General features: G+C 45.3%; 1 protein-coding gene and 1 pseudogene across 2 annotated transcripts in view; both read right to left on the bottom strand.

Annotated features, from left to right (window-relative positions):
* The window catches only part of MGA (MAX dimerization protein MGA), a 191,213-nt gene that overhangs the window by 131,858 nt on the left and 32,408 nt on the right, over positions 1-26,947 (bottom strand). For both annotated transcript variants that reach the window (XM_073610788.1, XM_073610787.1), the window contains exons 3-4: positions 19,328-20,114; positions 935-1,022 (exon numbers count right to left, since the gene is read on the bottom strand). In XM_073610788.1, coding sequence (XP_073466889.1) covers positions 935-1,022; positions 19,328-20,114 — 875 coding nt within the window. The remainder of the gene's footprint in view (positions 1-934; positions 1,023-19,327; positions 20,115-26,947) is intronic.
* LOC141120681 (5S ribosomal RNA) lies at positions 10,328-10,443 on the bottom strand (annotated as a pseudogene).

The raw sequence follows: 26,947 nt of genomic DNA, 5'->3' as shown, positions 1-26,947 counted from the left end.
TTTACGGTACCCCTCCCTCTCCCACTTACACCCCCCCCCCCCCTTTAGTGATCTCCTTCTTCCTTCTTTATCCTCGGGCCCCCCCCCCCCCTTCCGTTCTATCATCCTGCCTCTTCCCTCTCCTACCCTCCATTCCCTTGCCCCCCCCCCCCCCTTTCTATATGAGACACTCCAATGTATGTCTAGGACCCACTGGTTCAGGTGATGATGTGATCCTGACCTCTATCAGATGCTCCAAATAAGTAGTCTATTCTGTCAGTTGTATATGAATGGTCTCCCCTTGTACAGTTTTCTCTACAGTACAGTGTTGTGAACATGTGTACCTGCACTTTTATGTATGCCATGCAACTATTTTCTGTTACTGACATGCGATTACTTTAATAAAAGTTCTTTTAATCGTATTAAAAAAAAAAAAAAAAAAAAAAGAAGATGAATTAAAGAAGTATGGCCAAATTTGTTGTCCATACTTCTATGGATTACAGAAGTGCAGTTCATTCTGCAACTCCTATGACCCGTTCTCAGCCAACAGCAGGCTAACACCTGCTGTTGGCTGATGTCACTCAGCCAGTCCAGGGAAAGATCCCGACCATATGGTCAAGATCCACCCAGATGCCTAGACTGGCACCTGGCTCTGCCTCTCAGTGATCCGCTGAGAGCCTGAGCCAGCCCCTCCTGCCCCCCTCCACAGCCCAGCACTCCAGTGAGCACTGAAGGGGAGATCAGAGAGCCACTGACAGACTATCACAGCTCTCTGCTCAGAGAGGAGGGAGAGAACTGAGTAATCAGCAGTGTTTGACTGCTCAGTTCTCACTGCAGAGCCGGCAGGGGACAGATGCAGCATTGGGTCAATGCTGCAGTCACCTAGGTGAGTATAATGGTTTACTTTTTTTTTTTAAATCCAGAGCTTCTCTTTTAAGTTAAATATTGGTTTTACCTGTCAATTCTACATGCACTGCTGGGTTTGGAGGAGGTAATGGTATATCAGTCTTAGGCTTTCCTCCTGTGTGAACATCCAGTGCTTCCTAAGAAAATAAACATTTACAACCTGTATATTATCAAGAATTAGAAGTCCATTCTCATTAACACAGCTTGACATAAAGCAAGTAATTAAAATAGATATAAAAATGGTTTGGTTTCTTCATAGCATCTCTTCACAGAACAAAGATGACAACATAGTAAGCACTTAATTTAGGTTAACATCGCGATTCTGGCCACTCACACAGCCAGAGTCCGCGAACCCAGACAGAAGACGGGTGAAGATGGAAGCCCCGTCAGTGAATAAAGCTCATCAATAGAAGGGCTTTGTTCTAAGGTAAGTGTCACATAATGTTCTAGTATACGATTCATGCTAAAACACATAATGTTGCTTTGCAGGGGGAAAAAAAACAAAAAACACATACACTACTTACTACCGCTTTAACATGTACATTTCTATATACTGTAGTATGCAAAATTACTATACCTGGCTGATACAAAAGCTTGTATAGAATTTAGTTAGGTAACGGTCTTGGACTTCTTATGCTGCTGTGAAGAGAGCTAAGCATCTTTACACAAGGGCAGCAAACCTATTAAGGTTGCTATGTTACCTACTGGATGTAGTCACCAAAATGTATGACTTAACATAGGAACACATATTTATGGCTAAAACATCTTTAAGGTTAACAATTCATAAGAAAAATATGGGTGTTGCCTTTGCTGATGGTTTGAAATTGCCAGGCTAGTTTCCTGGCAAAACACAGGCTTGGGCCTGTCTAGGACCCTATGGCTAACTCAACAAGTTGAGTGCCCAAGCAGGATCCAGTGCCCTAAAGATCATGACAGGCTGACTGTACTTCTTTAATCTGGTGGCGTTCAGGTACAGTCCCAAAGGCATAGCCAAGGAGTTAACTGCAGTTACTATGGTGCAGCAGGACCCTAGATGGTCCATCACCTAAGAGCACTAGCCAAAAAAAAAGATAGGATTTTTATTACAGCTTATTATTTATTACTGGTCAAGTAAAGTTTACTCCTCTATATAACCCCTCCTCCTTCCAGGAGCACATCAGTTTTTGCAACAAAGCAATATACTTGTATCCCAAAAGAGAGGTGGGACCTCTGTGTCCCATGATGTACTCCAAGAAATATGGCTCTTTACAAGAAAGAGCAGCCAATTCTGAAAACCTCCTTGCTGAGGATATAGCAACCAAAAATACCAACTTCCTTGTTAGAAGGACTAGGGGAATCTGTTGTCTTGGTTTAAATGGCTGTTTTTGTAACACAGACAAAACTAAGTTTAAGTCCCAAAGGTTCAAGGGAGGTTTGATGGGCAGATTAAACCGTGTCACCCCTTGTATAAAGCCCCGGACTAAGAATGAGTAGCAAGTGGTCTTTGAAATAAGACAGATAAAGCTGAGACTTGGTCTTTAATAGTACTTAAGGCCAATTTCATTTCTACCCCTAATTGTAGAAAGGCAAGAATTCTGCCTAGGATATATCTCCGAGGGTACGAACCCTTGGATTCACACTAGGAAACATAAGCCTTCCAGACTTTATAATATATAGTTCTGGAAGCTGGCTTCCTAGCATTAATCAGGGTAGAGATAACTGACCCGGAAAGCCCACGTTTCTTTAGAATGTGGGTTACAATAGGCAAGCCATTAAATTTAGAGACCGTAGGGAACGATGGAATATTGGTCCCTGAGAGAGCAGATCTGGCCATAGTGGGAGGGACCATGGGCCCTCTGCTGCCATCTTTACGATTTCTGCATACCATGACCTTCTGGGCCATGCTGGTGCCACCAGAATTATCAGCTTTCTTTCCAGCTTGATCCTGCAAAGAAGTCGAGGCAACAACTGAATAGGGGGAATGCATAGATCAGTGAAAACGGATCCCATGGGGTCACTAACGCATCCGTTCCGCATGCGAATGGATCCCTTGCTCTGGTCACAAAGTTGACCAACTTTGTGTTGAACCTGTATGCTAGAAGATCCACGTCCGGAGCCCCCCATCTTTGACAAACAGCCCGAAATATGTCGGGGTGAAGAGACCATTCCCCTGGGAATAACTGCTGACGACTTAAGTAGTCCGCCTGCCAATTCTCTACTCCCGGAATGAAGATTGCAGAAAGGCATGGAACATTTCTTTCTGCCCAAGTTAGAATATGGTTCCCCTCTCTCTGTGCTGAGACTTTTGGTGCCCCCTTGGTGATTGATTTAGGCTACAGCTGTGTCATTGTCGGATTGAATCAATCCCGTAACCTGAAAGTCCAGGCCTTTAGAGCCAAACGTACTGCCCGAATCTCTAGGATATTGATGGGCAAGATTCTTTCGGTTCTTGACCACTGTCCCTGGACAGTTGTCTTTTCTAGTACCGCTCCCCAGCCTGAGAGGCTGGCATCCGTCGTTACCACTTTCCAGATGACTGGTCTGAAGGATTTTCCTTTCAGCAGATTCTGGGTTAATAACCACCAATTAGGCTTTGGGCCACTCTTGGGGACATCCGCATTGGTAAGTCTAAAGCTTGATTTGTTTTGTTCCAAGCAGATAGGATACTGCAACAGTCTTGAATGGAACTGGGCATAGGGAACTGCTTCGAATGAAGCTACCATGGTTCCTAGCAACCTAATTCAGAGGCGAATGGAGGGATTGCCATTTGACCTGACCCTCTGCACCAGCTCTCTTATGGAATTGATTTTTGCTTGAGGCAAGAACTCCCTTTCCTGGGCTGTGTCTATGATCAGACCCAAGTACTCCAGCCATTTTAGCGTTATTTAAGGAAGATTTCTCTAAGTTGAGAATCCAACCCAAACTTTTCAGATAGTTGGTTGTAGTGCGTACGCTTTGCTCCAAACGAGTCACTGATTGATATACAAGTAATAGATCGTCTAGGTAAGCTACAATTGTTATGCCCAGTGCCCTTAACCTTGCTAGAGGTGGGGCTAGCACTTTGGTGAACACCCGAGGTGCTGTGGCTAGCCCAAAGGGCAGGGCTTCAAATTGAAAATGCTGCTGTTCCAACTCGAACTGCAGAAACTTTTGATGAGCAGGAAATATAGGGACATGCAGATATGCATCTCTGATGTTGATTGACGCCAGAAGTTCTCTTCCTAGGATAGAAACTACCAACCTAATTGTTTCCACGCGAAAGGAGCGGATCTTCAGGAATTGATTTAGCTTTCTTAGATCTACAGACTGAAACAGACTGTCCTTTCTCTGGATCTTTGGGAACGCTTGACCTCAGTAAATGAGACGGTGGAAAGTCCCGAAATTCCAGCTTGTACCCCAGCGTTACCGTGGAGATGACCCATCTGTCCTGAATTTCCCTTTTCCAGAATTCAGAAAATTGCAGAAGTTTTCCCCCCACCTTCGTGAGGGGGGTTGTCTCTTCATGATGAGGCTTTAGGATTCTGTTTTGCAGATTTTCTACCCCAGGGCTTCTTTTGTGCCTGGGTCTGACCCTGAGGTTTTCCTCTAGAGTCTAACAGCAAAGGCCGTCGCCACTGCCTAGAGGCGGAAGCCCCTAACGCAGGGGAAAGAGCCCATTTAAATGAAGGGTGTTTATATTTTCTTTTGACTGGTAAAAAAGTACTTTTCCCAGCAGAAATTGTGTTGATATATTTATCCAAGTCTTCTCCAACCTGTCGGTCCCCATGAAAGGGGAACCCAGTTAGGAGGTTTTTACATGGTGTTTCAGCTGACCAATTGTTTAACCACAGGATTCTGCGCATATGTACAAGGATAAGCGTAAGGCGGGATGCCTGGTGAATAGAGTCTTTAATGCCATCTATGGCAAAACATAATGCCTTAGGTAGTTCAACCAAATCCCGAGCTTGTTCTGTAGGAAGCTCTCCTTTAAGGATTGGTAGATGCCTATCGCGGCGACTGCGGGCTGAGTGACGGCACCTGCTATGGAAAAAGAAGATTTTAGCAGGGATTCCAACTTCTTATCTGTTGGATCCTTAAGCATCTGTGCATTGTATACAGGACAAGTTAAGTCATTATTTACATTGGAAATCGCAGCATCAATTGCTGGTACTTTCCATCTTTTGGAGACTTTCTCCTCCAGAGGATAGAGAATTGAAAACCTCTTTAGGAGGGAGAAAATGTTTATCCGGTTTATCCCATGCTGCAAAAATAAGATGTTCAAGTAATGCATGTGCAAAAAACGCATGCAAAGGATGGGAAGGTTTTTAAAGAACCTAAGGAAGAAGCCAAGTTTTCATGAGACTCTGTTAGAGGCAGCATGAAAGTGGAACGAACCATTTCTGTAAGAGATTGTATCAGCAATTTTTCAGATTTGAGAAGCTGAAAAAAGGTTCATCTACGGTCGTTTCCTCTGCAGAAGAATCATCGGTTTGTTTCTCTTCCTGATGGATTGAGGGTAAAACCTCATTGTGTGCCCACTGTTCCCCTTGCAAAGCTGAAGCGGGGGAGGGGGACCTAGTATGCTTCCAAACTATTTGAATGGAGGATGCGATTAAAGCTGCTAATCTTTCTTCCAGACCCTGAAGGGAGGAGGAAAGGGCATCTTTAGTCACGTATACAGGTGCTGAGATGTGAGAGGCAGCTGCACCATCAATTTGCTCCAATGGCTCACCCCGAGTTGCAATAATTGGCAATTCAGGCAAGGATGACAGCATGGAAATACAGTTGGAAATCCCAATGCCTGGGGGTGAAACCTTTACTCTTTTGGCTTTTGTGGGGTCTTTTTTGGCAGGCATAGTCTTAAGTACAAAAAACAGGAGGTGCTATACACATTGTACTAAATCGCTGAAAATAGTCATGACTTTTTAAAGCTGCTATAAAGTTCAGCCTAGTGCTGGAAAAGAATTTCCTTCCTGTATCAGGAATGCCAGTTTTGCAACTCATACATGTTCCACAGCTCGTGTGTCCCTGTGTGCATGCAGCTTGTTTCCTCCTCATCAGCAGAGGAGAGACTGACACAGCTGTATATTTATCTGCTTTTAGCCTGCCGTGCATCCTCGTGGACGTTTCACGGCACCTGCGATAGGCCCGCCCGCCCCCTCCAAAAAATCCTGCCCCCCCCTTTTTTTTATTTAAAATGTTTCCGGCGCCTGAGCACGGCGTTTGCAGTGAGGCACAGACATGAGTAAAAATACAGCCACAGTAGCAAACATTAGCTGTAAAATAGCGGGACCTTCTGCATCCCCCGTGGCGGGGGGGGGGGGGGTAATGTAAGGGGGGTGCAGAACTGCTGTCCCCTTAACCCTCTGGTCTTATCAGGAAAAGAAAAAAAAAAAAAGAAATTTTTTGCTGATTTTTTACCTTGCAAATTCTCCTCCACACGCTGTGCAGCCAGACACGGAACTGAGCAAACAGTGAGACAACAGAATAAGGTATGTGCATAGACTCCATCTAGTGGAGATTTTAAGGCATGACAACATCTTTTCCCTAAATGAAAGAAAATGCATAGATGTTTTTAACATCTAAGTTTTCTTCCCTTACCTTGTCGCCGCCGCAGGATTGTGCTGAATTAACAGAAAATCCAACTTTGACCCATCACGGCGGGTTACGTTTAGCAAACCTTCAAAAACTGGGTCCAACTGCCTTGGGCCTTGTATAAGCACCTCATCAGGAAGCTTAAGGTAATGTACAAGACCTAAGCCCTGGGTTCCTGGGGTCCAGCCCTACAAAGGGGCATTACAGGCAAAACCTCGTGCTTCGGATACGAGGCCCAGGTACCATCCACTTTAGGCCTCAGTGGCACTTCTGAATGGATCTGGCTTCTTTTTATGGAGGAATTTAAATCCAGCATGGATCCCTCCTGGAGCTCCTCAGAGCACTTCTTCACTCGTGACCAACACCTTAGACACTGGCGAAAAAACTGATGTGCTCCTGGAAGGAGGATGGGTTATATAGAGGAGTAAACTTCCTTTGATTGGGTTTACCAGTGTCAACACCTGAAGGTGGCCTATAACCCATGAATTACTTAAGGCTCTGTGTCCCATGATATACGATAAAGAAATAGGATTTTTATAACAGCTTACCTGTAAAATCCTTTTCTTTAGAAGTACATCACAGGACACAGAGCCATAGTAATTACTATGTGCGTTATAGTCCACCTTCAGGTGCTGGACACTGGCACACCCTTAACAGGAAGTTGCCTCCCTATATAACCCCTCCCATACCGGAAGCATCTCAGTTTTGTAGCAAAGCAATACACGTGTATACTAGAAAGAGGGGCGGGACCTCTGTGTCCCGTGATGTACTTCAAAAGAAAAGGATTTTACAGGTAAGCTGTTATAAAAATCCCATTTTATTTAATTGTACATCACGGGACACAGAGCCATAGTAATTACTATGTGGGATGTTCCAGAGCAATGCCAACTGAAGGGAGGGAGACACAACAAAAGTAGGGCACCATGAGATTAGAGGATTTATACTGCAGCTTGCAGCACACTGCACCCAAAGGCGACATCCTCATGTCTTTTTACATCCACCTGATAGAATCTGGTAAATGTATTGATTGAAGACAAAGTTGAGGCCTTGCAGATTTGAGCCATGGAGGCTTTGTGATGCACTGCCCACGAAGCACTAACAGCCCTAGAGGAGTGCATTTTGATTTGAGAGGGTAGAAACTACCTCTTTAAGCCATAAGCTAAAATGATTACTTGTCGAATACATTTAGAATAGTAGATTTCCATGCTGCCTGTCCTCTTTTAGGACCTTCAGACAATACGAACAAAACATCCGTTTTCCGAATCTAAGCAGTCGTCTTTAAGCAGACTGCTCTCACCACATCAAGAGAACGTAGCGATTTTTCTTCCATAGAACAGGGTTCTGGAAAAAAATGAAGACAGAACAATATCCAGGTTTAGATAAAAACCTGATACTACCTTCGGTAAAAAGATAGGATGAGGATGCCATGCTACCTTATCCTTGTGAACAATAATGACATGGCTCTTTACAAGAAAAAGCAGCCAATTCTGATACCCTTCTTGCAGCAGATATGGTTACCAGAAAAAATAGTTTCCTTGTCAAAAAAGGACCAAGGGAATATGTCGTATCGGTCAAAAAAAAAAAAAAAGGCCTTTTTTTGTAACGCCGCCAAAAACTAAATTCAAGTTCCAAGGGTTCAGGGGGTGACCTAACCGGGCATTAAGCAGTGTTACCCCCTGAATAAAGTTACGAACCAAAGAAAGCGAAGCACGTGGTCTTCGAAATAATACCGATAAGGCCGAGACCTGTCCTTTGAAAGCACAAGGCCAGTTTTATTTCTCACCTGATCTGCAGAAAGTCAAGGATTCTACCTTTGACCTATTTCCTGGGGTGCAACCCCTGGTTTCACACCAGGAGACATATGCTTCCCAGACTCCATAATATATAATTAAGGAGGCCAGCTCCCTTGCATTAACCAAGATAGAAACCACTGAACCTGACAGCCCATGTTTCTTCAGAGTGTGGGTCTCAATAGCCAAACCGTTAAATTTAGTGTTTGTAAAGTAGGATGGAATACCGAACCTTTGCGAAAGAAGGTCTAGCCGTGGTGGTAGGGTCCATGGGTCCCCTACTGTCATCTTTACGATCCCTGCATACCAAGATTTCCTGGGCCCCGCTGGAGGCCACAAGAATCACAGACTATCCTTCCTGCTTGATCCTGCGAAGAAGTTGTGGACGCAGGCAGAATAAGAGGGAATGCATAAATCAGCGAGAACCGATTCCACGGAATAGCAAGGCATCTGTTCCACATGCTAGCGGATCCTTTGTTTTTGACACAAAGTTGTCGATTTCTTTGTTGAACCTGGACGTAAACAGATCTACGTCTATGATCCCCCATCTTTGACATATTGACAGGAAGATATCAGGGTGAAGGAACCATTTTCCGGGGAACAACTGCTGGCGACTCAAGTAGTCCGCCTGCCAATTTTCTATTCCTAGAATGAAGACCGCCGATAGGCAAAGTACATTTCTGCCCAAGATAGGATTTGATTCACCTTTCTCTGGGCCACACAACTTCTTGTGCCCCCTTGTTGATTAACCCTTTCATGACTAAGCCTATTTTTGAAATTTGGTGTTTACAAGTTAAAATCCGTATTTTTTGCTAAAAAAATTACTTAGAACCCCCAAACATTATGTATATTTTTTTTAGCAGAGAATCTAGAGAATAAAATGGAGATTGTTGCAATATTTTATCACACGGTATTTGTGCAGCGGTGTTTTGAATGCAAATTTTTGGAAAAGGGACACTTTCATGAATATTAAAAAATCCAAACAGTAAAGTTACCCCAATTTTTTTGTATAATGTGAAAGATGATGTTACGCCGAGTAAATAGATACCAAACATGTCACGCTTTATAATTGCACGCACTCGTGGAATGGCGACAAACTACGGTACCTAAGAATTTCCATATGCGACGCTTAAAATTTTTTTTTACGGTTACCAGGTTAGAGTTACAGAGGAGGTCTAGTGCTAGAATTATTGCTCTCACTCTGACGATCGCGGCGATACCTCACATGTGTGATTTGAACACCGTTTACATATGCATGCGCGACTTCCGTATGCGTTTTCTTTGCTGCGCGAGCTCGCGGGGATGGGGGCACTTTAAAAAAAAAAATTTTTTTCTTATTTATTTTATTTATTTTTAAATTCATAAATTGTGCTTAAAAATAACGTTTTGATGACTTTTATTGCTGTCACAAGGAATGTAAACATCCCTTGTGACAGTAATAGGTGGTAACAGGTACTCTTTATGGAGAGATGGGGACCTCCCATCCATCCTTTACACTTCAAAGTATTCAGATCGCTGAAAACGGCGATTCTGAATACTGTGTACTTTTTTAAAACCGGCGCCATTGGCAGCCGAGTAAACGGGAAGTGACGTCATGACGTCGCTTCCGCGTTTACAATTTGAAGGCTGGAATGAAGCCGCCCACAGCTTTGTTCCAGCCCACCCCCAGCCGCCGGAGGCATCGGATTGGTCACCGAGCCTCCGGATCGACCAAGAGGCCCGGTAAGAGCAGCCGAGCGGCTTTTAGCCGTATCTGTTGTTATACACAGATAGCCAATCGCCGGCTCTAAACAACGGTACCGGGATGATGCCTGCAGCTGCGGGCATCATCCCGGTATAACCCCCGAAAGCCGATTACGCACATCTGCGTACGGTCGGTGGGAAGGGGTTAATATAGACCATTGCTGTGGCATAGTTGGATTGAATCCTGGCAGGACCGTAAACTGAACGTTCAGGTCTTCAGAACCAAGTGCTCTGCCTGAATTTCTAGAATAATGGGCAAGGTCATTTCTGATCTGGGCCACTTCCAAACTGAAGGAAGGATTTTCCCCTTTGCAGATTTTTGGATATCAATCATAAACTGAGGCTCTGGCGTACCCAGCCTACAGTACCTGATATTTCCAGGTGGTCCATCCAGGTGCTAACCAGGCCCGACCCTGCTTAGCCTCCAAGATCAGACGAGATCGGGCGCTTTCAGGGTGATGTGGCCATAGGCTTTGAAGTCATACACATTGGGAATCTAGAGCTTGAACCCTTTGTTTCAAGCCGATAGAATAATGTTTTGCAGCAGTCCCAAATGGAACGGAGCATAAAGAACGGCCTTGAATGAAGCCACCATCTTTCCCAACAACCTCATGCAAAGTTGAATAGAAGAATTAATCTTGCTTTGATCACCTACAGTCAGGTCCATAAATATTGGGACATCGAAATCTTTTTGGCTCCGTACACCACCACAATGGATTTGAAATGAAACAAATAAGATGTGCTTTAACTGCAGACTTTCAGCTTTAATTTGAGGGTATTTACATCCAAATCAGGTGAACGGTGTAGGAATTACAACAGTTTGTATAGGTGCCTCCCACTTTTTAAGGGACCAAATATAATGGGACAGATTAACAATCATCCATCAAACTTTCACTTTTTAATACTTGGTTGCAAATCCTTTGCAGTCAATTACAGCCTGAAGTCTGGAACGCATAGACATCACTAGACGCTGGGTTTCATCCCTGGTGATGCTCTGCCAGGCCTCTACTGCATTTGTCTTCAGTTCCTGCTTGTTCTTGGGGCATTTTCCCTTCAGTTTTGTCTTCAGCAAGTGAAATGGTGAAATGCATGCTCAATCAGATTCAGGTCAGGTGATTGACTTGGCCATTGCATAACATTCCACTTCTTTCCCTTAAAAAACTCTTTGGTTGCTTTCGCAGTATGCTTCGGGTCATTGTCCATCTGCACTGTGAAGCGCCGTCCAATGAGTTCTGAAGCATTTTGCTGAATATGAGCATATAATATTGCCCGAAACACTTCAGAATTCATCCTGCTGCTTTTGTCAGCAGTCACATCATCAATAAATACAAGAAAACCAGTTCCATTGGCAGCCATACATGCCCACGCCAAGACACTACCACCACCATGCTTCACTGATGAGGTGGTATGCTTTGGATCATGAGCAGTTCCTTTCCTTCTCCATAATCTTCTCTTCACTCTGGTACAAGTTGATCTTGGTCTCATCTGTCCATAGGATGTTGTTCCAGAACTGTGAAGGCTTTTTTAGATGTTGTTTCCAAACTCTAATCTGGCCTTCCTGTTTTTGAGGCTCACCAATGGTTTACATCTTGTGGTGAACCCTCTGTATTCACTCTGGTGAAGTCTTCTCTTGATTGTTGACTTTGACACACATACACCTACCTCCTGGAAAGTGTTCTTGATCTGGCCAACTGTTGTGAAGGGTGTTTTCTTCACCAGGAAAATAATTCTTTGGTGATTCACCACAGTTGTTTTCCGTGGTCTTCTGGGTCTTTTGGTGTTGCTGAGCTCACCAGTGCATTCTCTCTTTTTAAGGATGTTCCAAACAGTTGATTTGGCCACACCTAATGTTTTTTGCTATCTCTGATGGGTTTGTTTTGTTTTTTCAGCCTAATGATGGCTTGCTTCACTGATAGTGACAGCTCTTTGGATCTCATATTGAGAGTTGACAGCAACAGATTCCAAATGCAAATAGCACACTTGAAATGAGCTCTGGACCTTTTATCTTCTCCTTGTAAATGGGATAATGAGGAACTAACACACACCTGGCCATGTAACAGATGAGCAGCCAATTGTCCCATTACTTTTGGTCCCTTAAAAAGTGGGAGGCACATATACAAACTGTTGTAATTCCTACACCGTTCACCTGATTTGGATGTAAATACCCTCAAATTAAAGCTGAAAGCCCGCAGTTAAAGCACATCTTGTTAGTTTCATTTCAAATCCATCGTGGTGGTGTGCAGAGCCAAAAAGATTAGAATTGTGTCGATGTCCCAATATTTATGGACCAACTGTAAATCAGTTCCTTTATGGCGCTGATCTTTGCCTGGGGCAAGAATACCCTTTTCTGGGTGTACCTAAGATCAGATCCAAGTATCTTAGCCCTTTTCATGGTTTTAAAGAAGATTTCTCCTAGGTGAGAAACCGACATAGATATTCCAGGTAGTTGAAAGTGGTGACCATACTACTCAGCCTCATGAAGAGGGGAAGAGTTCAGCCCAGGTGGGGGAGTCCGGAGGAAGCAAAACCCCCCAAACTTACCGGAGGTCTGCCTGCTAGCCCTTCACGGTGGGTTCTGGTAACAAACCTTCAGGAACCAGGGACCCCACAATCCTGGACCTGTAATAGCACCCTGCCAGTAAAACTTTATGGCCTTAGCACCAAAAGTACTGGATCCCGGGGCCCAGCTCTGAAAAGAGAAGCGTTTACAAGCAAAACCTCGTTTCTTCGGATACGAGGCCCGAGCACCATTCAATTTGGCCTAAATGACACTTTGAATGGATCCGGCTGCATAGCTAGCCCCAGCAAGGATTGCTCCAGTGGAGCTCAGCACAGCACATCTTCACTCGTGACCAACACCTTAGACACTGGCGAAAAAACTGAGATGCTCCCAGTATGGGAGGGATTATATAGGGAGGCAACTTCCTGTTTAGGGTGTGCCAGTGTCCAGCACCTGAAGGTGGACTATAACCCACATAGTAATTACTATGGATCTGTGTCCCTTGATGTACGATTAAAGAAAAAGCACAGAAAGCATTAAGGTAAAAAACTCTCTCACTTTAGAACCACTTTAATACATCCCAGGTGTTTTGCACACAAAAAGGTGTGCGAAGTTTTGTAGATTTCTTTAGAAAAGTAACAACAGCCTGAGTAAAAAGTCCTCTTCCCTACCAGCTGTAGAAAATGGCCCTAGCTCTGATTCTGCAGACAGACCACCGCTTCCACATAAAGTGCAAGGGTCCTTCTGTAAAGCATGCTGTCAAGGAAAATGCATTTCTTCTCAGACTAAGACTTTGCATCCCTTTTGGAATGTATTTAGCTCAATTAAACAGAAAGTACAAATACATATTGCACAACTAGCCTACATAAGAAAGTCCACTGCTTTAGTGATGTCACTGGGGGGTAACACAGAGAAAAGGAAAAATAGGATTTTTATAACAGCTTACCTGTAAAATCCTTTTCTTTTAAGTAAATCACGGGACACAGAGCCATAGTAGTTACTATGTGGGTTATAGGCCACCTTCAGGTGATGGACACCGGCACACCCTAAATTAAAAAGTGCACTCCCTATATAACCCCTCCCACTGGTGGGGGTACCTCAGTTTTTGTAGCAAAGCAATACACGTGTATACCAAAGAAGGGAGGGACCTCTGGGTCCCATGATGTACTTCAAAGAAAAGGATTTTACAGGTAAGCTGTTATAAAAATCCTATTTTTTTATCGTACATCACGGGACACAGAGCCATAGTAGTTACTATGTGGGATGTCCCATAGCAATGCCAACTGAAGGGAGGGAGAAAAAACAAAGTAGGGCACCAAGAGACTAGAGGACTCATACTGCTGCCTGCAGTACACTGCGCCCAAAGGCGATATCCTGATGATCTTTTACATCTACTTGATAGAATCTGGTAAATGTATGGACTGAAGACCAAGTTGCGGCCTTGCAGATCTGAGCCATGGAGGCTTGGTGATGCACTGCCCAAGAAGCACTAACAGCCCTGGAGAAGTGCGCTTTAATATGAAAAGGAGGAATTTTCCTCTTTAAACGATAAGCTTGAACAATCACTTGACGACTCCATTTAGGAACAGTAGATTTCGATGCTGCCTGTCCTCTTTTAGGACTGTCTGGCAACACAAACAAAACATCTGTTTTATGAATCTGAGCGGACACTTTCAATAGACTTTGACCGCTCTCACCACATCAAAAGAATGTAGTGACCTTTCTTCCACAGAACGAGGTTCTGGAAAAAATTAAGACAGAACAATATCCTGGTTTAAATGAAAAACCGATACTACCTACTAGAAATTCAGGATGAATAAACCAATATGGTTCTTTACAAGAAAGAGCAGCCAACTCTGATACTCTTCCTGCAGAAGATATGGCAACCAAGAAAATTATTTTTCCTCGTCAAGAGGACCAAGGGAGTATCTCGTATTGGCTTCAAAAGGCCTTCAAAAGGCTGCTTCTGTAAAGCCGACAGGACTAAATTTAAGTCCCAAGGGTTCAGGGGTGACCCAACTGGAGTATTAATCTGTGTTACCCCCTGAAAAAAGTTACGAACCAGAGAGTGTGAAGTGGTAGTTAAAAAAACACAGATAAAGCCGACATCTGGCCTTTGATAGTACTCAAGGCCAGCTTCATTTCTAATCCTATCTGTATGAATTCAAGGATCCTACCTATGACATATTTCCTGGGGTGCCAACCCCTGGATTCACCCTAGGAGACATATACCTTCCAGATTCTATAGTATATGACTCCGGAGGCCGGCTTCCTAGCATTAACCAAAGTAGAAACTTCTGAAGCTAAGGGCCCACGATCTTTAGAATGTGGGTCTCAATAGCCAAACCGCTAAATTGAGCACTTGTAAGATAGGATAGACTATCGGACCTTGCGAGAGAAGGTCTGGCCATGGCGGTAGGGCCCAAGGGTCCCCTACCGCCATTTTTACGATCTCGACAAACCAAGATCTCCTGGGCCACAAGAATCACCTCCTTCCCTTCTTGCTTGATCCTGCGAGAAGGCGCGGAAGCAGCAGAACAGGAGGGAACGCATAGATCAGTGAAAAACTGATCCCACGGAAAAAACCAAGGCATTTGTTCAGTATGCCATCGGATCCCTTGTCCTTGACACAAAGTTGTCGATCTTATTGTTGAACCCGGACGCAAACAGATCCACGCCCGGAACTCCCCATTTTTGGCATATTGACATAAGATGTCGAGGTGAAGGGACCATTCTCCCGGGAACAATTGTTGGCGACTCAAGTAGTCCGCCTGCCAATTCTCTATCCCTGGAATGAAAATTGCTGATAGGCAAGGAATGTTGTTCCCCCAAGACAGAATATGATTCACCTCTCTGGGCTGCATGACTTTTCGTGCCCCCTAGTGACTGAAATAGGCCACAGCTGTGGCATTGTCGGATTGGAACCTGAAAAGAGTCGCCCGAATCGCTAGAATATTGATGGGCAAGGTAATCTCTGATTTGGACCATTTTCCTTGGACAGACGTTTCTTCCAGGACTGCTCTCCAGCCCAGAAGGCTGGCATCTGTTGTTACCACTTTCCAGGAAACTGGTAGAAAGGATTTTCCCTTTTTGAAGATTCTTGGATATCAACCACCAATTAAAGCTCTGACGCACTACGGGGGATAAAAACGCATTGGGAAGTCCAGAGCTTGGACCTTCTTGTTCCAAGTTGACAGGATACTGTTTTGCAACAGTCTTGAATGAAACTGCGCATAAGGAACGGCCTCGAAAGAATGATCAGCCCCAAGTACTGCAATCTGCTTGATGGTTTTAAGGAGGATTTTTCCAGGTTGAGAATCCAACCTAGGTATTCCAGGTAGATGACTGCTGTGACCAAACTTTAATTTTAAGCAGGCTACCGATTGATCTATCAAGAGAAGAAGATCGTCTAAGTAGGCTAGTATCCTTATACCTTGAGCCCTTAACTTGGCTAAAGGAGGAACCAGGACCTTTGTAAACACTTGAGGTGCAGTAGCTAGACTGAAGGTAGAGTTACAAACTGAAATAGAAGATTTTCTACCTGGAAGCGTAGAAATTTCTGGTGAGCAGGGGAAAATCAGCACATGGAGAAAAGCATCCTTGATGTCGATTGACGCCAGAAGTTCTCACCCTTGTAGGATGGAGACTATTGATCGGATTGACTCCAATGCGAAAAGAACGGATATTCAAAACAACCGGCTTAGATCTTTGAGATCTAAAATGGGTCTGATATCTCCGTTTGGTTTTGGAACCGTGAAAGGGTTTGAATAAAACCACTAATCCTTGCTCTTCCAAGGGGACCACCGATATCACTCTTTGAGCCAAGAGATGATCCAAAGCTAGAAAGAGACTTTTTTCACTGGATCTCTGGGAACGTCTGAACTGAGAAAAACTAGGAGACAGGAACCCTCAGAACTCTAGTTTGTAACCTAGAGAAAATTGAGTAAGCCACCCATCTGTCTTGGCATTGTTCCTGCCAGACCTTTGAAAACCGTAGAAGCCTTCCCCCAACTCGAGTGAGCGGGGGTGCCCCTTCATAAAGAGACTTTAGTATCTTGTTTTATGGGTTTCCTACCCCAGGTCCTCTTTTGGCCCTGGGAATGACCCTCTTGAACCTGACGGTGGAGGCCATCATGACTGCCTGGAGGCTGATGCCCCCGACACCGGAGAAGAATCACGTTTGAAAGAAAAAATGCTCAAACTTCTTTTTAACTGGTAAAAGGGAACTTTTCCCATTAGAAATTCATTGGATATACTTATCCAGATCGTCTCCAAATAACCATAAAATGGGAAACTGGCCAAGAGCTTTTGCATGGCGCTTTGGCTGACCAACTTTTCAACCATAGGATTCTACACACATGTACCAGCCCTAGCATGAGCCATGAGGCCTAGAGAATAGAATCTTTCATAGCGTCTACTGTAAAACACAACACTTCTGATATCCCGGCCAAATCTTGGGCATGCTGATCAGGAATAATCTTGAGTACCTCCATAAACTGGTCCTTTAAGGACTGAGATACTTTGATCGCTGCCAGCGCAGGGTAAACCTGCGAGCAAAAAAATAGCTCTTTTTTTTTAAAAAAAAAGGAATTCCAACTTCTTATCTGTTGGGTCCTTTAGCATATGAGCATTGTCTACTGGACAAGTCAGGTTTTCATTTACAGAGGATATAGCAGTGTCAACTGCTGGAAATCCCACCATTTCTTATAGAACTCTTCCTCCATAAAAAAAAGTACTGAAAAACTTTTTTTGGAGGAAAAAAAAACTGTTTATCTGGGTGCTCCCACTCAGAGTACATAAGCTTTTTTTAGCCATGAATGGATAGGAAAAGCATGAACAGATTGAGGAGGCTTCAGTGAACCCAAACTAGAAGTGGGCTCATCGATTGACTGCGGCTTATTGGCAGTAAAAATGTGGAGCGGACCAATTCAGTGAGAGACTATACCAATCGTCATCTCTCGCCCTTGTTCCTCAGCATGAGGGTCCTTAGCAATGGACCTGTTATGTTTAGTCCCACTCTGGGATGCAATTAAAGCATCAATTTTTTTGCTCCAAACTTAAAATGGTTGGAGAAAAAAAAAACTCCTTAGTAATATACACGGGCTGCAGTGTTATGCCCTGTACACACGGTCGGACATTGATCGGACATTCCGACAACAAAATCCATGGATTTTTTCCGACAGATGTTGGCTCAAACACACGGTCACACAAAGTTGTCGGAAAATCCGATCGTCCTGAATGTGGTGACGTAAAACACGTACGTTGGGACTATAATCAGGGCATTAGCCAATAGCTTTTGTCTCTTAATTTATTCTGAGCACGCGTGGCACTTTGTGTGTCGGATTTGTGTACACACGATCGGAATTTTCCGACAACGGATTTTGTTGTCGGAAAATATTATAGCAAGCTCTCAAACATTGTGTGTCGGAAATTCCTATGGAAAATGTGTGATGGAGCCTACACACGGTCAGAATTTCCGACAGCAAGGTCCTATCACACATTTTCCATCGGAAAACCCTATCGTGTGTACAGGGCATTAAAAGCAGCTGCAACACTTGCCCCTCCTGATGGCTCACTCTGATCACCATACTCTCAGGGGAGGATGCCCTCTTTATTGAGATGGTTCTAGGCTTCCGTGTGACTGTAGAAGTCTTACAAGAGCACCTTTTGAGGTGTTTTTACCCCCCCTTCTTCCATAGCCCAATGCACAAAGCAGAGGTACTACCAGAAGGAATGTATACACTTGCTTGAGCAATAGTTCAGCTCTGTTGCTGCCATTAATGCCCAGCCTGATGCAGCAGTAAATGTGTCAAAGGAATCCCTGTGTCACCAAACCATTTATATGCCACCATTGCTCGTGTCCCTCCGAAGCCTGCAACAGCAACAATGGTGTCTATTAAAACACTCCTTCCCGCGCTGGGCGTTGGAGGACGCCAATGCGCGCTAAGCCCCGCCCCCCGTCGCCTACGACTTCCCCTCCCTTTTTAAAAAAAAAGAGCTTTTTCCCACGCAAGCGCAGGCTCCAATCCTATGGGATCAACAGAGAGAGGGAAAAAAAATGGCGAATGGGGGGGGGGCTGGAAGCCGCCGAGCAGAGTGGGGTTCGCGTTGCTTAATTTTTTCTCGTTGCGCTCTTTCCCTGAGAAGAGGGGAAGAAAAACAACACCCCCCCCCGCCTTACCGGAGGTTTGCTGCTGGCCGGAGACTCCATTTACCTTTCCCATCACAGGGTTTTCTGTGGTAAACCAACAGACCCAATGTTCAACCTTCACGGTGGGTTCCTTTAAACCTTCAGGAGCTGGGGATCCTCGAGAAAACCCACAATCCTGGACCTGTAATAGCACCACCGCCAGTAAAACGTTATGGCCTTAATACCAAATAGTACTGGATCCTGGGGTCCATCTCTCTAAAAAGAGAAGCGTTACAGGCAAGACCTCGTTTCTTCAGATACGAGGCGTGGGCCGGGTACCATTCAATTCGGCCTAAAAGACACTTTGAATGGATCCGGCAGCATGGCTAGCCCCAGCAAGGATTGCTCCAGTTGAGCTCAGCACAGCACATCTTTACTCATGACCAACACCGTAGACACTGGCTAAAAAACTGAGGTACTCCCACCAGTGGGAGGGGTTATATAGGGAGTGCACTTTTTAATTTAGGGCATGCCAGTGTCCATCACCTGAAGGTGGCCTATAACCCTCATAGTAACTACTATGGCTCTGTGTCCCGTGATGTACGAAAAGAAATATGCCCTCTCCCTAACCACATTGTTTCTTAGCCAATCACAAGGCTGCATACTGATTGAATCAGCAGAGGTTATTTTAGACTGAACACTGACCACTGCATTTTATTTTTTTACCTTTGAAGAAAAAGCGACAAATAGCACTCCATCCACATCCTCTAGGTCTGGCTTGAAATCTGGGAACTGTGAAGTTTCTATAGGCGGCTTCTTCTTTGGGGGGCGTCCTACTTTAGCACCTTTGTTCTTCGGAGGTCTCCCTCTTCTTTTCTTTATAGGTGCCTCACCATTCTCATTTCCTGGGGTCTTGGTTGCTCTGGGCTTGCTTGAAGCAGAAGGGGACTTCTTTCTGCGTCCACGATTGGATCGTATATTAAGTGGGACAGCGTAGTCAGCATAAATTTTTCTTTTAATAGGTCTTTTCTCATCAGTTCTGCTAAATTCTTCCCTTTTACAAGTAATAGTGCTTGGGAAAATGTCACTACACTCTTCTTGTTTAATGCTCTGCATTGCTGTATTAGGTAACGCAAGCTCTTGTGAATTTGAAACATTCTCAGCAGTCTTCTTAGTGGAACATGACTCCAGGTACACCACTGGCATTTTACCATCTTCAAGTTTCAGCAATTTTGCTTTTGCCACTCCAGATGGGCTTCTTACAGAGTGCTTCCTATCCGAATGAAGCTTTGTACTAAATTGTGCAAAGTGCCTCTCTAAAATTGGATAGTCATCATCACTGTGTGAGTACTCATCTGTTACGTCCTCATCAGAGTCCTCTTGTTTAACCTGTACTCCCATGTTAGATTGAGTCTTATTGTAATCATAGTTGTCCTCAGGTTCTTCCTTGATTTTAATTTTAGGCTGGCTTGGAGGTACAGATGGAGTTGTCGCAGTACGCGTGTCACCCAAACTATGAAGAGAAAAAAACATTTCAGCTTGTCCAGTACTTAACCACTTCAATACCAGGCACTTTCACCCCCTTCCAGGCCAATTTCAGCTTTCAGAGCTGTAACATGAATGACAATTGCGAGGTCATGCAACACTGTACCCAAATGAAATTTTGATCATTTTTTTCCCCACAAATAGAGCTTTCTTTTGGTGGTATTTTATTACCTCTGGGGTTTTATTTTTTGCGCTATAAACAAAAAAAAACCAACTATTTAGAAAAAAAAAAAAAACACAATATTTTTTACTTTTTGCTATAATAAATATCCCAATTAAAGAAAAAAATGTTTTCCTCAGTTTAGGCCGATATGTATTCTTCTACATAATTTTGGTAAAAAAAAAAAAAAATTGCAATAAGCGCATATTGATTGGTTTGTGCAAAAGTTATAACGCCTACAAAATAGGTTATTGATTTATGGCACTTTTATTATTATTATTTTTTTACTAGTAAAATCTGCAATTTTTATCGTGACTGCGACATTGCGGTGGACAGATCGGACACTTCTGACACTATTTTGGGACCACTGACATTTATACAGCGATCAGTGCTATAAATAGACATTGACTACTTTTATAATGTCACTGGCAGGGAAGGAGTTAACACTAGGGGGCGATCAAGAGGTTAAATTTGTTACCTAGGGAGTGATTCTAACTGTGGGGGGATGGGACTGACTGGGGGAGGAGACCGATCAGTGCTCCTATATACTAAGAACACACGATCTGTCTCCTCTCCCCTGACAGGACGTGGATCTGTGTGATTACGAACGATCGCGGGAGCCCGGGGGACACCGCGGCCGCCAGGCACACGCATCGGCTCCTCGGTGACGTGGCTTGTGCACGGCGCCCCCTATGCCGGCAGGAAGCCGTGGACCTCATATGATGCCCGCCCAGGATGGGAGATCCCATCTGCGGACGTCATATTACTTACTATAGCCGGGTAATGAAGTGGTTAAAATTGGTATGGGTTACATGTACAATGCAACATTCTTAACCTAAGGGCCTTGTGTAAAAAAGTGAGTGTTATTGTCACAAACATCAGCCAGTCAGCTTCCGATTCCCTTGCTCAAGGCAGCGTCTAACATTAACAGCGCAAAATACTTCTGTGGGTCACAGGAGTGCACTTAGTTATGCACTCCTGTGAACAGAGTCTAAAGCCCACTGTTGGCTGACATCACAGAGCTGGTTCATGCTCTGCAGGGAGCCCAACAATAATTTTGGGATCAACCCATATGCCTAAACAGTTGGCTCAGTCTTTAGGCGAAGTGAGAATAAAAAAAGCGGCTTCTTCTGAGAAAAGCTACACTGTTCACCCTCCCCCTTCTCCTTGCTTTTCCATACACAACTCCTACTGTTTCTGTCCCACAATACATTGTGTTCTGTGAATGAAGGAGTAGTTGGATGACAGACGATCCTCTGTCCATTCATAGAACACGATGCACTGTAGGAATGTAGTAATACTGGCAATATGAATGGCAGAGGGCAGTGGGTGGGCAATATTTGGCAGCTATAAAGGCGGAACTGCAGGGATGACTTGGCAGTTGCAGCCAAATATAGGTAATAGGGCACACACCATTACCTAATGTGGTTGGTGCTGTGTCTACAAAAAGAAAAAACACACCATTCAGCTTTAACCGCTTCAATACCAGGTACTTATGCACCTTTCTGCCCAAGCCAATTTTCAGCTTTCAGAGCTGTTGCAATTTGAATGACAATTGCGCAGTCATGCTACACTGTACCCAAACAAATTTTTTATCATTTTGTTCCCACAAATAGAGCTTTCTTTTGGTGGTATTTGATCACCTCTGCGATTTTTATTTTTTGCGCAACAAATAAAAAAAAAAGACTGAAAATTTTGAAAAAAAAAATACAATTTTTGTTTCTGTTAAAAAAAAAATGTAAATAAGTAAGTTTTCTCCTTCAATGATGGGCACTGATATGGCTGCACTGACGGGCATCGATGAGGTGGCATCAATAAGGTGGCACTGATGGCCACAGCACTGATGGGCACTCATAGGCAGCACTGATGGGTGGCATTGCTGGGCATCACTTGTCTGATCTGCTGCATAATGTTGCCAGTCAGTGCCCATTTGTGGGCACTAATTGGCATATATTTAGCCAATACGGCATATACGTACCCGGCCATCCACATATTGGGGGCTTCCCTGGTGGTCCTGGTGGCTTCCCTGGTGTTCCAGTGTTGGCATCCAAGGGTGGGCTGCTCTGATAAACAATCAGTGCAGACACCCCTGTCAGGAGAGCTGCAGATCGTCTCTCCTTGCGTCTGTCAGATGCGAGTGAGAAAAAGCCAATCAACGGCTCTTCCTGTTTATATCGTGATCAGCCATGACTGGAGGCTCTTTACTGAGATCGGTGTAGCGGTGTGTCAGACTGACACACCGCACCACCGATTGTGGCACGTGGCGGCTGTTATCCTGCTGGATGTCATTGCCCCCTACCATGCTGAATCATGAATGAACTGTGATTAACCACAATTTTTTGGAAAGCCGAGTTAAATTTCACTTGCCACACCCAGGCCTGATTACTGCCAGACCTGTTGAATCAAGAAATCACATAAATAGAAGCTGTCTGACAAAGTGAAGCACGCTAACAGATCACAAAAAGCCACACGTGTCACGATCTAAAAAAATTCAAGAACAGATTAGAAACAAAGTAATGTACATGTATAGGTCTAGGAAGGATTTCAAAGCAATTTCTAAGGCTTTGGAATTCCAGTGAACCACGGGGGGGCATTATCCACAAATGGAGATAACTTGGAACAGTGGTGAACCTTCCCAGGAGTGACCGGCCTACAAAAATTACTCCAAGAGCATGACGACTTCTCATCTGGGAGGTCATAAAAGAACCCAGAACAACATCTAAAGAACTGCAGGCCTCACTTGCCTCAGGTAAGATCAGTGTTCATGATTCAACAATAAGAAAGACTGGACAAAAATGGCATCCATGGGAGAGTTTCCAAGACCAAAGCCACTGCTGACCAAAAAAGAACACAAAGGCTCATTTCACATTTACCAAAAAACATCTTGATTATCCCCAAGACTTTTAGGCAAATATTCTGTGGACTGAGACAAAAATGTAACTTTTTGGAAGGTGTGCGTCCCGTTACATCTGGCATAAAACTAATACAGTGTTTCATAACTAGATCATACCAACAGTCAGACATGGTGATGGTAGCGTGATGGTCTGGGGCTGCTTTGCAGCTTCAGGACCTGGACGACTTACAATAATTGATGGAACCATGAATTCTGAGCTCTACCAGAAAATCCTAAGGCCTCATGCACACTGGACGTTTTTTACAGCAGCTGTTTTTCGGCTTCAGACGTTTTTTCTACACTCAATAAACTCCCAATCATGTTATCCTATGTGTCCATGCACACATAGGCTGTTATCAGCAGTGTTTGGCTGGGGCGTTTTTTGGATTTAAAAAAAACCCAAAACTAGTGGGTTCTGAGAGGAGTTTTTCAACTGTTGTCAGCTGTAAAAACGCTGTAACGTAAAAAAACGATGATAAACGCTCACCAGCATTTTTGATCCATTGAAAAAAACACGCTAAAAGAAACGCTAATAAACGCTATTGCAAAAACATTCAAAAACTCACTGCAAAGCTACTGGCCTCTAGACCTGACCTCAAGCTCAAGTGCACTTGGGTTATGCAGAAGGACAATGATCCGAAACACAACAGCAAGTCCACCTCCGAATGGTTCAAACAAAGCAAAATTTAGGTTATGGAGTGGCCTAGTCAAAGCCCGGGCTTAAATCCAATTGAGATGCTTTATCATAACCTTACAGAGGCCGTTCATGCTGGAAAACCCTACAATGTGGCTGAATTAAAACAATTCTGCAAAGAAGAGTGGGCCAAAATTGCTCATTGCCAGTTAATGCAAACACTTGATTGCAGTTGTTGCCACCAAGGGTGACACAATCTGCTATTAGGTTTAGGGGGCAGCTACTATTTCACATAAAACCAGGTAGGTTTGGACAACTTTTTGCCTTAATAAATGAAACCATCACTTAAAAACTGCATTTTGTATTTACTCGGGTTAGCCTTGTGTAATAATAAGATTTGTCTGAGTCATTTAAGGGTGACAAATATACAAAAAAAAAAAAATCAGAAAGGGGCAAATACGTTTTCACAGCATTGTATGTGGCCGTGATGCAATTAAGCTCAGAGGACAAGGCAAGGCCTCAGGAACACACAAAAACCCAGACAACTGGCAGTCAGTGAGTGTTGGATGGCCTAGGTCACAGTAGACAGGCAGTGGGAACTGATCAGGGATCAATATTCCAATTGGACCTTTGGAAAGCAGGAGCTGGAAGGTGCTTTAACGCTTAATAGTTGGAAAAAGAGCGACAAGCACACACAAAATTTAAAAGCAGGGAAAAAAACAAACATCAAAATCCCTTATGCCGCATACACACGGTCGGACTTTCTAGAAAGCTAGGTCCGACGTACTTGCCGCCAGACTTCCGGCGGACTACCGCCGGACTTTCTGAACGGCCGGACTTGCCTACACACGGCCGGACTTTCCGGAATCCGGTCTTCCCGACGGACTTCCGCCGGACTTTCAGAATGAACGGACTTTCCCACACACGGACAAGTCCGTTCATTTTGAACGTGACTTGGGTACGACGGGACTAGAAAATGAATTCAATCTCGCCGCTTTTTTTGGCGAGATTGAAACCTTGCGAGCCCCGTCGCAGGCCCTTAGGTCTGGTATGGAACTTTAAGGGGAACCCCCTACGCCGAAAAACCGGCGTGGGGGTCCCCCCAAAATCCATACCAGACCCCGATCCGAGCACGCAGCCCGGCCGGTCAGGAAAGGGGGTGGGGACGAACGAGCGCCTCCCCCCCCTCCTGAACCGTACCAGGCCGCATGCCCTCAACATGGGGGGTGCTTTGGGGGAGGGGGCGCCTTGCGGTGCCCCCCCCACCACAAAGCACCTTGTCCCCATGTTGATGAGGACAAGGGCCTCTTCCCGACAACCCTGGCCGTTGGTTGTCGGGGTCTGCGGGCGGGGGGCTTATCGGAATCCGGGAGCCCCCTATAATAAGAGGGCCCCCAGATCCCGGCCCCCCCACCCTATGTGAATGAGTATGGGGTACATGGTACCCCTACCCATTCACCTAGGTAAAAAGTGTCAATAATAAAACACAACACAGGTTTTTGAAATAATTTATTAAACAGCTCCGGGGGGGGGGGTCTTCTTCCGTCTTCGGGGGTCCCTCTGGTTCATCTTCTCCCGGCGTCCGGTTGGTTCTTCTCCGCTCTCCGGCCTCTTCTCCCGGTGTCCCAGGTCTTCGGCCGGCCCCTCCGCTGTCTTCAGGTAGCTCTATTGCCAGCGGAGGTCCGGACTTCTTGGCTTCTTGTGTTCTCTTCTCTTCTCTTCCCCCAGATGTTGACACGACGCTCTCTCCGGCTGGACTGGTCTCTGAGGGCTGCGTTGTGACTTATATAGGCGGAGACCCCGCCCCCATAAGATGTCACAGTCCCTGGGCATGCTGGGACTGTGACGTTTTAGGGGGCGTGGTCGACCACGCCCCCTAAAACGTCACAGTCCCAGCATGCCCAGGGACTGTGACATCATAGGGGGGCGGGGTCTCCGCCTATATAAGTCACAACGCAGCCCTCAGAGACCAGTCCAGCCGGAGAGAGCGTCGTGTCAACATCTGGGGGAAGAGAAGAGAAGAGAACACAAGAAGCCAAGAAGCCAAGAAGTCCGGACCTCCGCTGGCAATAGAGCTACCTGAAGACAGCGGAGGGGCCGGCCGAAGACCTGGGACACCGGGAGAAGAGGCCGGAGAGCGGAGAAGAACCAACCGGACGCCGGGAGAAGATGAACCAGAGGGACCCCCGAAGACGGAAGAAGACCCCCCCCCGGAGCTGTTTAATAAATTATTTTAAAAACCTGTGTTGTGTTTTATTATTGACACTTTTTACCTAGGTGAATGGGTAGGGGTACCATGTACCCCATACTCATTCACATAGGGTGGGGGGGCCGGGATCTGGGGGCCCTCTTATTATAGGGGGCTCCCGGATTCCGATAAGCCCCCCGCCCGCAGACCCCGACAACCAACGGCCAGGGTTGTCGGGAAGAGGCCCTTGTCCTCATCAACATGGGGACAAGGTGCTTTGTGGTGGGGGGGCACCGCAAGGCGCCCCCTCCCCCAAAGCACCCCCCCATGTTGAGGGCATGCGGCCTGGTACGGTTCAGGAGGGGGGGGGGCGCTCGTTCGTCCCCACCCCCTTTCCTGACCGGCCGGGCTGCGTGCTCGGATCGGGGTCTGGTATGGATTTTGGGGGGACCCCCACGCCGGTTTTTCGGCGTAGGGGGTTCTCCTTAAAGTTCCATACCAGACCTAAGGGCCTGGGATGCCCCCCGCGCTCGCCGCAATGGGAAAATTAGTTTTTCCTATTGCAGCGAGCGCGAGATGCAGTAACCTGCTCCTCCGTCGTATCTGGTCCTTCGGACTAGCATACAGACGAACGGCTTTCCGTCAGGAACTGAGTCCGGCGGAGGTACGACGTAAAGATTTGAAGCAGGCTTCAAATCTAAAGTACGTCGGATTTCCGCCCGAAACGGTCCGTCGGAAGTCCGATGGAGACCACACACGGTCGGATTGTCCGCCGGACTTGGTCCGGCGGCGTCTGTCGGACTTTTGCAGGTGAAAAGTCCGACCGTGTGTACGCGGCATTAGTAAAAGCAGCACATAAAACACACAGTAAACATTGTGTGGCATACATTTAACTCCTTGATCGCCCCTAGATGTTAACCCCTTCC

This window comes from Aquarana catesbeiana, linkage group LG13 (assembly GCF_042186555.1).
Source record: "Aquarana catesbeiana isolate 2022-GZ linkage group LG13, ASM4218655v1, whole genome shotgun sequence".
Taxonomy (NCBI): domain Eukaryota; kingdom Metazoa; phylum Chordata; class Amphibia; order Anura; family Ranidae; genus Aquarana; species Aquarana catesbeiana.
This window is presented reverse-complemented; position numbering and strand designations above follow the sequence as displayed.